This window comes from Trachurus trachurus, assembly GCF_905171665.1.
Source record: "Trachurus trachurus genome assembly, chromosome: 7".
NCBI classification, from domain to species: Eukaryota; Metazoa; Chordata; class Actinopteri; order Carangiformes; family Carangidae; genus Trachurus; species Trachurus trachurus.
This window is the reverse complement of record NC_139901.1, coordinates 2831048-2844239: the sequence shown is the minus strand read 5'-3', so window position 1 is coordinate 2844239 and position 13192 is coordinate 2831048. Positions and strand designations below refer to the sequence as shown.

At 40.0% G+C, this 13192-nt stretch overlaps 1 protein-coding gene across 1 annotated transcript in view; it reads right to left on the bottom strand.

Annotated features, from left to right (window-relative positions):
- Positions 1-166, bottom strand: part of LOC310988313 (myosin-1-like) — a gene marked incomplete at both ends in the record, with an annotated part of 31496 nt that extends 31330 nt beyond the window's left edge. The window contains one exon of the mRNA XM_083974859.1: positions 67-166. Coding sequence (XP_083830985.1) covers positions 67-166 — 100 coding nt within the window. The remainder of the gene's footprint in view (positions 1-66) is intronic.
- Between the last annotated feature and the right edge of the window lie 13026 nt (positions 167-13192).

The window sequence follows — 13192 nt, the reverse complement described above, 5'->3', positions numbered from 1 at the left end:
TAAGCTCACAGTCTTAATGTTAATTTAAAATACACAAAAATACACATGGTGCGTGTGTGTATGTACCATCAAAAGCCTGGGCCTTCGCTGCCAGCTGCTCCAGGTTGGTGAGACGAAGGTAGTGACCAGCTTCTCCAAAGTCCTTCATATCCAGAAACCGAGACATCTGAATACGAGAACACATGGAAAACACAGGTTCTTCAAAAGTGCAGTTCAGATCATAGTTTCCTTAAGGTCTGTGGTTTCTGTCTTTGGACCTTATCATCTCAGTGACACATTTCCTAATCAGGACTCCAATGAGGAACCTTGGAGTCATTTCTGACCAGGACCTTTCCTTCAGCTCCCACACAAAACATGTAACTCGGACCGCCTTCTTTCACCTGCGCAGTATAGCTAAGATTAGGATTATCCTCTGTCAGAGTGATGCTGAGAAGCTGGTGCATGCATATCACCTCGGCTGGACTACTGTAACTGAGTCTCCAGCTGGTCCAGAACGCTGCAACGAGGGATTTGACAGGAGTTAGGAAGAGAGAGCACATCTCTTCCACTTTAGCTTCTCTCCACTGGCTTCCTGTAGGATTTAGAATAGACTTCAAAATCCTTCTGCTGGCTCTTAATGACAAAGCTCCATCCTATCTGAAAGACGTCATCATTCCTTACTGTCCTACCCGAGCACTCCGCTCCGCAGGTCTGTTAGTGACTCCCAGTATCTCTAGAAACAGACTGGGAGGTAGAGCCTTCAGTTACCGGGCTCCTTTACTGTGGAACCAGCTCTCTCCATGGGTCAGAGAGGCAGACACTCTAACTACGTTTAAGTCCAGCTTCCTCTATGACAGAGCTTATAGTCACATGGAGGTTACTCCTTTACTCTCATGTACATTTATTCTCTGAGTTCTCTGACTCCAGAGCTCCATCCCTCTGCACCAACTGCTGTCTGCACCATGTTTATGAACCAGCCTGCCCACCAGCAGCTGACTTCACACGCCCCTTTTCACAGAACCCCAGGGCCGCAGAGACTGTTGAGGTTTTTTAAAACAGGCTCAAGACCCATCTTTTTAATCAGGCTTTTAATTGATTTATTTTATTTCTTTATTCCTCAAGCTTCGTATTATATTTAGTTTTTTAATCTATACGATTTCAGCTGATTTTATACTCATTTTGTTTTATTTTATTTCACTTATTTTATTTTCTATGATTTTTATACCTTTTATCTTATCTTATACTTTCTATATTATCTTACTGTTTTAGTTTTTAGCTTTTACTGTCTTAATAGGCTTAGTTCATTGGGTTTTATTTCCAGTGTTTCCTCCTGGGGGCCTGCCACTCTGGGAGTTGCTTTTGGTCTACCGATGGGGGTGCTGCCCTGTGGATGGCTCTGGCCTGGGTGGCTAGAGGACAACATCTATTGCACGTCTGCCTCTCCTGGGTGAGGGATCTGTCGCTCACCCTAAGGTTTCTCCTTTTGTTTCCCTGTCAATGTGAGGGTCTAAGGGCAGAGGATGTTGTCATGATGCCTCCTTTTGAGAAAACTGATTGTAAAAATGGGCTTAACAGAAGTTGTCTTGCCATTTTGTGTAAAAGATGACAACTGCCCTTCCTTCAGAAGTCAACTTGTTGTTTTTTCAGTGATTTATATCAGTCTTAAAGAGAAGCTTTGACAAACACTGTTGATCCTTGAAGCCCCAGTCTTTAAGAAAGAAACTTAAGGAACCATCTTGAGGAACAGTCCTGGGCAGGACAAGGAAATCAAAACTGAAATGTGATTTCTGAAGAACACTAAACTACTTTTAAAATCACTGTTACCTCAAAACATAAGAAGAAACCTTTGAAGAGCAGATCCATAGAGTAATATTTAATATATAAATTGATATATCAAATATGAGTGTGGATTGAACTCAGCTAATGACACCCTGGGACTCTTTTTTGATTTATTCTTGAAAAAGTCAGTTTTTACCAAACAAACTGAAGAAAATATTTCATATTTGTTAGGGACTGTTTTCAGAGGTGGATTAATCCATATTTGATGCTAAAATGAAGATCTGGCTCAGCAGGGGGACTGAGTTAGTGACAGTGACAGTGGAGCTCTTAGGCTCAGACACACAGCACTTGCTATTAGATTAGACACAGTGATGGTTTGTGATTCGACATTTGTGATTTTTTTTTGTTTTGTTTATAATAACAGGACTATAGAATATCACTGTGTCAATTATTGACACATTATTATTATTAAGGCTTTCTTGGCATCTCACTGTCCACTTCACCTTCCTTATTTAGCTGTGTAAGTAAAACCTTAACACACAACCTAAACTGCACAATGATGTCAACAAATTGGCATGGCAGCCATTTTTACAATGTTTGGCCTACAGTACCTCAACACATTACTCAGGATTTGGGACAGAGCTACAGCTGCCACATCAGCTCAGCAGGATCCATGTGCCTCCGCCTGTATTATTTTCTTTCCATGCCTGAGGTGAGACGTTGTCGCGCCCACATAGAAGCTGCCTGGACAAATGCTAACGGTAAATATAACCATTGGATTGTGCTGTTAGACAGCAGATGTTGCTGAGTGTGATCATGCCTTAACTTAGTCTTGATGCCCTTTATCCTTCCTTATATGTGACAAACACACATGCACACACACACACATACAATGATGAAATGATTTAGATTTTTTTATTTTTTTATTTAAATTTTTCTTTGTTAACTTGTAAGAAGATATCTTTGTGTTTTTAAAAGCAACACTATATGTAGGATTCCCAGTAGCTACTGGTACTCTGGTTGAGAAGAGCAACTGTCTGCTACTGTGTCTTTCCCAGAGAAGCACAGCCACACGGTTTACGAGTGAAATAATTCATTTGAAACATAATGTTGATCAAAATACGACTTTCATCGATTTATAATTGCATCATTTAGCGAATCTGCAAGACTGGTCACGTCCGCTGTTTTGCTGAGCCTCCTCCCGGTCGTGCATTTGAAGCCTTTGATAATCAACCAGTGGATCGATGGATTACCATACTGTACACGTGTTACGATGTGTGTATTGTGTGTAGTCGTATCTGTCATAAACAAGAGATTAACTTTACTGTTTACGGGGTGGGTTTTGTGTCGCGGAGCCGCGGTGCCACTGAGAGGAGAGGAGCTGTGACACCGGGTCAGAGGCTCTGATCGCAGGTTTGGTTTCCAGCAGCGAAGTGGAAGGAGCCTCCACTCTCCCTGTAACAAGTCATTTATCTAACATCACTATTAGTCCAAAGCTGTTTAATGAAGGTAAAAATGAAACATAAGGTAAATATCCTGCATAGTTTCTCTTTTCTTTTCTTTTTTTATTATATTTTTTCCTAGTTTCTCTTTTCTGTGCTGCGCTGATCAGAGCGGCGTCCCTAGCAACGGTCATTATACTTGACGACGGTCATTATACAGAAATAACGGACCGCAGAACGCAGCGGTGGACCAATCAGAGAGCAGCATTCAATAGAGCCGCGTAATAAATAAATAAATAAATATATATATATACACATGGGACCTTTAAAGTTTTCAGGTACATTCATCATAAACTATATTTTTTTTACGTATTTTTATTTTTATATTTTTTATTTAGAAGACAGTGATACAAGCCCAGGAGTTAATGTTCTTGTATCAAGTCTTCATGTTACCAAAAACTCAAATGCATTGGTCCTGGGCCTCTTGGGGCCTCCTGGGGTCCTGGCCCCCAGTACAGTTTTTTTTTTTCTGATTACATTCTGACTTCCACTGGATGAAGTTTCTAGTAAAGGCACAGAGAATCACGAGTAGTGTAGTTTTTTGTTTGATATTCAAGATTGAAAATGACTCCCAAAACCTAATTATGATGAAATGAGTTCCATAAAGTATAGATTCCATTTAAGATAGTTAGAAATCTCTCTGGGTTGTGTACTCACTCTGCCGGGTTGGTCTGGTCTGGTCAGAAGCTCTCGATGGATGTAGTGTCTTTGCTGCAGTGTAGTTGGTGAGGATGTGCAGAGGAACAGAATAAGTGACTTAACCGAGCATCACTTCACTTTATAACCTCTCTGTGAAGGTCAGCACAGCATGTGACCCCCTCTGCTGCAGCTGACTGGTCCGACTGCTCCAGCTGAACGGTCATAAAAGGTCTGCTGTGGTCAGGATGGAATCCCAAAATGAAGCAGAGAGGCAGAACTAAAGCCACATCTGCTCTCTCTCTCTCTCTCTCTCTCTCTCTCTCCTTCCTTCACCTTCTGTATCTGTGGGCTATCTATGGAAACGTGTACTACTGTGTTTCTGTCCATCTGTCTCCATTTCTCTCTTTCTCTGGCATGGACACATCCATCTATCCATCCATCCATCCAACCAACTATCTATGGTCACCATGTCTCTCTCTCTCTCTCTCTCTCTCTCTCTCTCTCTCTCTCTCTCTCTCTCTCTCTCTCTCTCTCTCTCTCTCTCTCTCTCTCTCTCCACCCAGATATCTATCTATCTATCTATCTATCTATCTATCTATCTATCTATCTATCTATCTATCTATCTATCTATCTATCTATCTATCTATCTATCTATCTATCTATCTATCTATCTATCTATCTATCTATCTATCTATCTATCTATCTATCTATCTGCTGATGAAGTGCTGTCTCAATTCAATAGGCTATATGCCGCTGGCTGAAATCCAGGAAGTAGTGGTACTTCCTGGTTGGTACTACCTGAATTTCAGCCAGCTCCTTTATTTCCTGTTGTACATGATTGGCCAAACTGATTAATCCCGGTGTGTCTGACCTCAAAACAATAATCAGACACACCTGGCTGGCTGAAATTCAGAAAGTACCAACCAGGAAGTACCACTACTTCCTGGATTTCAGCCAGCGGCATATAGCCTATTTTCAATGAAAAGCGCTTTACTGTATTAGCATGACTGTTACAGTAAAATACAGTGTTGCCAAAGCAACAGACAATACAGACAATAAATAAAAACAAACAACCAAGAAATAAGGCTGCTCCCCTCAACAACAAAAATACACGTAGTTCATACTACAGTAAATGATGATGATGATGATGATAATAATACATAAAATAAAGAAATCTCTTATACACAGATTGGGTGTCATTATGCAGTTGCAAGTTGTTATATATAATGAAATTATATATAACATTGAATTGAACATTGCATTTATCTGTCTATCTCTTTCTGTCTGCATCTATTTTTTCCCCCAGCAGTTTTGTCCACCATGTGCATTACATATGATGTGCCATTACCTTATATGAATGATGCCATGGTGTTGGTTACTGTTGCTATGCCTGTCAAGCTTATAACATAGTTTACAGTTTTACTACTTGAATTCAGAGTCAAAAGCAAGATTTACCATTGCAGTAATGTTGACTTCAAACTTTTATCTCTGACTTTTTAATAAATGTGGCTGAAAATAAAAATCTGAACAAAGATTTAAATTATTTTTTTTGCTATATGTTAATTAGTGCAGTCTAATGATGCAATAAAAGACTGATGGAAAGTTCCCAGGTCAAAGGTCAGCACCTTCACCAGCTGATAACCATGTTTTACATCAGGAACATGCTGCCTGCGTAGTGTATATGACATGGCTGCGTCCACACTGGCTGTGTGAATGCTAATGCTAGCTACGTAGCAACAGAAAAACAAATGGGTCCCTTCAGATTAGGAAGTTATGTACAAAGTATGTAACAAAGATTTACATTGTAGTAAAACAAAATTATCTTTTAAAACAAACATGGGCTCCATGTCAAGCCACCGTCCCCCTGTATAATCCCCCCTCAGATGGTGACAGATAGATGAGGTGCTGGCACACGCTATCTTTCATTCATCGATGGTCAGACTGACACACACACACAGTGAGTATCATTAGGATTTGGACAGCAGTGTATTGTGGCTATTCATTTGATCTGCGGTGGGATTAAACAGGAGCAGCTTCAATATGAGGCTATTTTTACTCGTTAACTTTTGGAAGCGTCAGACCTTTGCTGTCAGTCAGTCTCATCCTCTGACCTGCAGCCTCTTCGAAACAGGCCTGTTGGCCCAGTGTGGAGTTTTCCTGTTGCCTAAATCCAAACACAAGCGACGACGGGACTCATGTTACTGCAGAATGTCCCTGTTGTGGACGCAAATCCTGGATCAGTTTTACAGTAAGACACTTCTAATAACTTACATGTTCTTAAAATGTCTCTTTATGTTTGTGAGTTATTATCTCAGTGTGAGTTACATAGGGCCTCTGGCTTCCTGTTGTTCAGGTCAAACCTGCGTGGCCTCGCTCAGAAAGAGATGGGGTCCATGTTTATTTGACTGTAGCCGACTGTCCAAGCAGCTCCGGGCACAGCTTAGCAATCACAACCAGCCACAGTGTGTGTGTGAGTCTTTGGATTGAAGTGTGCTTTGCTTTAACCCTTCTCTTGTGTTAGGGTCACCAGTGACCTGTTTTCAGGTTTTAAATGCATAAAAGTACCACATACATTTGTTTATAGCATCAAGGCTTTTTGACTTTGTCAGGAATCTCTTCAAAAAAAATAAAACCAAAAAAGGGTCCATTTTGACCCTGTTATAACGATAAGAACAATAATGAGAGTTAAAACTGAAATCATAAGTGCAAAACAGTGTGTTTTACAGCTGATTTAAGACTCAGGTCAAAACCGACCCTAACACCATAGATGGTAGCAGAAAGCTAACAAGAGGAAGATTCAATTGAAGCTTGAAAAAAGCTTAAAAAAAAAAAGCCCAGAGGCCCACACCAAAAAATATTGAAACCAATATTTTCATGAATAAGGAAGCCTAACAATGTAACCAAGAGAAGAAAAACTAATTGGATGAAAAAAAAATGTTTTTAGTGTGTTTTACAGCTGATTTAAAACAAGAGTCAAAAGTGACCCAAACACCATAGATGGTAGCAGAAAGCTGACACAAGACATAGGTTAACATTTATACTGCTATCCAGCTTAGAGACGGATTTTGCATGTAAAACATATGAGTGATGTTGGATATAATATAATATATATATTAGGATCACATGTTCATATGAACTATAACTTTATAACATCTATAAAATACTCATTGTAACCTTATAAGTTATATGTGTGTTTGTTAAAGCAACATACTTAACAGTTCTCTTTGTTGGTAGATGATTTTAGGTTGATGATGATTACATTTACAGTGTTTATATTACTGTACTGTTTCTATTATCAGCTCATATTAACACGTTTGGGATGGAAATATATCCATGTGACGTGTTTCTACAGTGTTAGCATATTTGCATGGGTTAGATACTGTATTATATGAAATTGTTCTCATTTCCAATACTTTCCCTACATATTTATATTTAACATTTGCCACATGGAAATTCAATACATATTACATTTGTCTGTGGGGACAGCTGTGGACACATTTCAGACACCACTTACATTTTGAGTTGCTTCTTGATTACTGTAGGCTACATCTGTATGTATCTCATCATACATGAACCAAAATTAAATGAAAATACATGTGTTCTTGTCAGTTTTACATCTTGTTTGTTTTGATTGTTGTCTATGAAGCTATCTTAACTCAGTTTTTCTCAGGTTGTGTTTTCAAAACCTGATCCCAACAGGCGTTGGACCACATGGAGGAGGTGTCGCTACGGAGCTGCTGGGTCACACTGCATCCAGTTTCAGTTTTATGAGCTGCTTAGCTCTTGAAACAATGACGGGCTCAAGTAAAACAAAAATAAATTGATTTCACAGAAGATGTGGGTGCATGAGTCAGGGGAACAGTGTTGCAAAACTGTAGTGTGTGTGTTTGTGTGTGTGCAGTGAGTGAGTGCGCTCATGTGTGAACTGCAGGTCTATAGGGTGTTATTATGGGGGTGTGAGTCAGTATTTAGGCTTCACACAAAGTTATCCTGGATTAGGGAGAATCAACTGGAGAGACAACTGTGGAGAGAGAGGGACGGAGAGAGGGATGACAAAGAGATGAAAGAAAACTAAAACTAAAACAAAAAGGGGGCGGTGAAGAGAGATGGAGGGCTGTGACGGTAACAGGGGGAGAGGAGATTGCAGACAGACGGGATGAAGAGAAAAGGGAAATTGATTAAGATTAAAGTCCATCCTTCACTCGTTTGTTTTTTCTCCCCCTGATGAATGGAGGGATGGAAGGGAGGGAGACAGCTGTTGGGGATGGGAGGATGGACAGAGGGCTTACGTAGGTATGCAGCAGCATCAGCAGTAAGTCTGTGAGTAAACCTTTATTTATAAAACACCTTTAAACACAAAGGGTCAAAAAGGGGCTCAGCAGCAAGAAAGGAAAGTGAAGAGGAGGGAAAACAACGCCTGGCGGCCATGTTGGAAATAAACGTTCTGACTTTACCGTGAACGCGTTTGATTCAACTGATTGTGATTTTGTTCATTTTGCTTTGGACGTTTGATTTTACTGTATTGATTTAACTTTATTCACTATTGACTATACAACAGAGTTATCACAAGGCACAGCAAAATGTGGTGGACAGAGGATGTAGGCTACACTACATCAGTCGTGTGAGACCATCATGCATTGCGGCCTCTCTTGTGAAAGTTCCACAGCAGAAGTCATCTCACTAACAGGCAAGCTGCCATTGGTAATAGTGGGGCAGATAAGCTCATATATGGAAGGAATTGTGCGTTTTAATGACTAAAGCATGAAACTTTCAGCATTTCATCTACATACCCGAAGGTTTAATTTCAGACGTGGAACCACTTTGGTGGCTGACCTTTAGGGATCTTAAGCTGTGTTCACACCGGACCTTTTGTTTTTAGAACGAGCGACGAGTTTACATGTTGAGTGAATGCAAACGAGCGATGGAGCGTTTAATCGCCCAGGCGAAAAACCGCTGGGGCTCGGAGTGACAGCGACGGAGCGTCGGAGCGTTTTTTCGCTCGAGTCGCTCCCGTCGCTCGAGGTGAGAAATCCCAACTCTCCGGCCGTCAGTCGCTCGTCGCTCAGCGCTGATTGGCTGCCGTAATCCCTGTAGTGCCGGTGTAAACAGAGACACATGGCAGTGGGCATGATGTCATCAAAGCGAAAATGCGAGTCTGCTGGCTCTGTGCCAAATTGACGAGCGTCTGCACCTGAGCGACGGAGCGTTTTTTTCGGAGCGATACGAGCGACAGCGACGAAAATAAAAGCTCCGGTGTGAACGCACCTTTAAGGGGTCTTTGACCTCACCAATGCACCAATGCATTCTATATGGGGGTTCCGATGAACAGGACAAGTGGGTGTGGCTGTTTTTTTCCACCAAGGAGTGCTTTGGGTGTAAAACTAATGTTTGCGATCAACTCAGAATCATGAAAAACCCCTAGTTTGACCCCTCACAAGATACATAAGGCCAAATTTAACATTTCGGAATTTTCGCAAAATCTGGTTACGGGTACCCCAACTTTGAGTAGTTTTTTAGGGGGTTTCCCACTGGAGTTGAATTTCAACATTTTATTACATGATATTACACACCTTCCTAAACACAATGGTGAAGAAATGTATTGGTAATGATTTACATCCCAGATTTTCATAGGTTTCCAATGGAGAATAATGTGGAAAAAGACCCCTTAAGACCTCTAAAGGTCAGCCACCGAAGTGGTTTCACGTCTGAAATTAAACCTTGAGGTATGTAGATGAAATGCTGAAAGTTTCATGCTTTAGTCATTAAAAAGCACAATTATTTTTGCTTATCTGCCCCACTAAAACTGTGTTTTGTTTTTTTACTGATTTTTTATTTGACATATAGCTACATAGCCTACGCACAAACACAAACTCAACACCGAGGAGATGTATTTTATATACAGTTACACGTGATTGAAGTTCTTTGAAAGTCCTTTCTGATTTTCTTATACCATTTAGTATTCTTATACTTACACATCATATTTCCCATAGTCCATTCCATTAGCCTCGATCGGCATTCAGCATTAGTAAAAGTACTTTACAAGTGAGAAAAACAATACAAAAAAGGAAGGAAAAAAAATACACTGCTATAATAAAGGTTAAAAGAATAAAAAAAAATTAAAAAGGGGGGTGGGCGTGGGGGGTTGTTTCTGTGACTCTTTTGTCTCCATGAGCACCAAAATGAAGGTGACTTGACACCTCTTTAACAGTTTTAACAAAAACTAAACACTGTCATGAAATGTTGTGTTCGATGTATTAGACTAGGCTTTATTACCTAATGAACTTCAAACTGAGTTTAAGTCCTGCAGTAAAACTGCCAACACCAAACCACTGAGGGCAACAATGCTGGGACTTAGTTGGTTCAGCATACTGGCCGACAGTGAACACATCATTCACTTGATAAGATTTGATGACAGACAAACAGCCTCTCCTTTATTACAGCACAATCTTAGTTTTGATACAGTGGGGATATGTTTTGACTGCTGTGTGATAAAGGTGCTGATCCAGAGAACTGGAACCGTTGAGATGATTTGCTGAGCACCAGCTACTCTACGAACAGGACATGGAATAAGAAACTTTTCCTTTTATTGAGCAAATTGTATCATGTTTTTATTTTAAGATAGATGGATTATTTTTAGATAAAGTGTTTGGATAAAGCATGCCTACCTTCTTTGTGTGTTGCATCGTTTTGATGACGCACAATGAGACAAATGATAGATGCAATTTGTACACACACACCACTTGTGCACAGTGTTAATACCATGATAATACAGCATAAACCCTCTTTATATGAGCTGAGCAACACACATTCACACCTGTCATACCTCATACTCTCTCTCTCTCTGTCTCTCTCTCCCACACACACACACACACACACACACACACACACACACACACACACACACACACACACACACACACACACACACACACACACCTCTATTGTACCTCTATTTTTTACGAGGACATTCCCTGACAGACTGTACTCCCTGCCCCCATAAATCTGGAAAATTCATGAATTATTTTCATTTTATTTAAAAATTACAAAAAATGATTAACTGATTTCAACTATTTTGTTGTGTAAGCTGATTTTTTTCTTCTTTTTATAGCATTTAAACTGAAGATCTGTCAGTTTTCACAATTTAATCAACATTTGTTATCAAAAAACCAATGGAAAGATGAATACGATAATAAAAGTAATCATTATAGTTGCAGCATCATGTGTTGATAATGTTATTATCATTTAGTTTATGGGGCCACTCTTACAGTAACAATAGCACCTTTATGTCTGAAGCCGAGGCTCAGTGAGCTGAGCAGCTGCTGCAGCTGAACAGCTGGAGGTTATTGATCCAATCAGGAGATAAGATCGGACCCACCATAAAAATACCCTTCTGGAAATGACCTTGACTAGTAAAACAAGGTATCTGGGTCACACACACACACACACACACCTGTGGTCTTTGTGACTGGGTTGGTCAGGCAGTTACTAGGCGCTGCATTCCACTGAGGCTCCACAGCAAAGCTCCAAAATCCTACTGGAAGCTCTGCAGACGCATACAGACACACACACACACACACACACACAAACACACACACACAAACACACACACACACACACACACACACACATACATTTAAAATACACATAAACCATAGGCACCACTCAGACCATGACATCACCTGTTCTTATGGAAACAAGGTAGAGAACAATGAATTGTATTCATAGGTCAGACATGTATGTACATATAGTATACATAACACACACACACACACACACACACACTGACAGACAGCAGGATGAGCTCAGAACAATAAACTATTTATAGACAATCTTACACACACACACACACACTATTATATACATTGTGTCTTGTGAGAAAAGAGAATTGATACTAGAAAAGTATTTAGGGATTTTCTTAGTACGATTATTGTCAGAAATAATCACGGTATTACGATTATCACGATTATAACACTATGAATGTGTAAAATCAAATATAGTCAAAATATAAAAAATATAATGACTAAACTCTTAATATAGGACCAGTTATTAATCCCCCGGGGGAAGTGTTTGAAATATTTAAGTCATTAATTGTCATCTATACCAAATGTTTAAGTTTATTTCAATCTTTTTTTCTTTTTTTTTTACAAATGACACGCTAACATTTAAATTCCCACCAATTCAGTGTTACGTTAGATAAATGCACCAGTATCTGTGCATCTTCCTACTTCGGCGCACATCTGCCGATACGGTTCCGACACAATCTTTTTCGGAAAGTGACGGTATTTAGGAATCTTTACGATCAATTAATTGTAGCGTTTAATACCGCGATTAATTGTGAAAACAAGTAATCGTGACATCCCTAATTGACATAAATACTAAAGTATAGATTCATGTTATTTTAAGGAGCAATCAAAGCCAGCAGTATAACCTCCGTGTGGACGTGGTCACTTCAACATTCATGTAATTCACCTTTAATGGAAATTAAAGCAGAAGTAAGTGATCCGGTCGTTTTGGGTAATGCTGCGTTCCAGGCAGGCTTTTGAAACCGTAAATTACAGCTTCAAGTCACAACTTACGACTTTGTAGCGTTCCAGGCAACCCACTTGTGTTTTTCCGACCTGTTTTACCTGTGAAAGTCACTATAACGGCCACTCGTAACTTCCGACCCGTGAACTCGTACCAGATCGAACTGGTACGACTTCACAGGTCGGAAAAACACGAGTTACGGGCTGCCTTGAACGCACCATAACAGTCCTCGTCCCTACGTCACCACATTCACGCGCATCCCTTGGCTGCACACACAGCCCTTTATGCCGTTCTCTCTCCTCATTGGATAAAAATTGTAGGATACAAGAAAAGTTTTCTCCTCGGCTCAGAGCAGAGCAGAGGGACTGACAGACCCGTGTTTCGGTCCAAACACTCTATGTAAGTGATTGCTGTCGGAAGATATAACTATTTAAGACTTATATTAACACAAAAATGTCGCTTACTTCTGCTTTAAAGCAAATGTCACTGAAACCCAAATGAACCACAGAGCAGAATCTCCAGACTTCTAAATAAGTGAGAAAACATGCACTTTGTTCTTCATATGAAGTATTTTATTTTTTTGAAGATGTGTAGTCTTCATTACACCGTCCTCCTCTCACACTGTTTCTCAGTGAACAAAGGCAAATGTTATTTTCTGTTCATAAACTTGAGGCTGAGCTAAAAGCAGGTCATCCAGTGTCTGAACTAACAAGAGTTTCTCTCCATAAATATATCACTATTAAACCTTTATAATAATAATATAGATC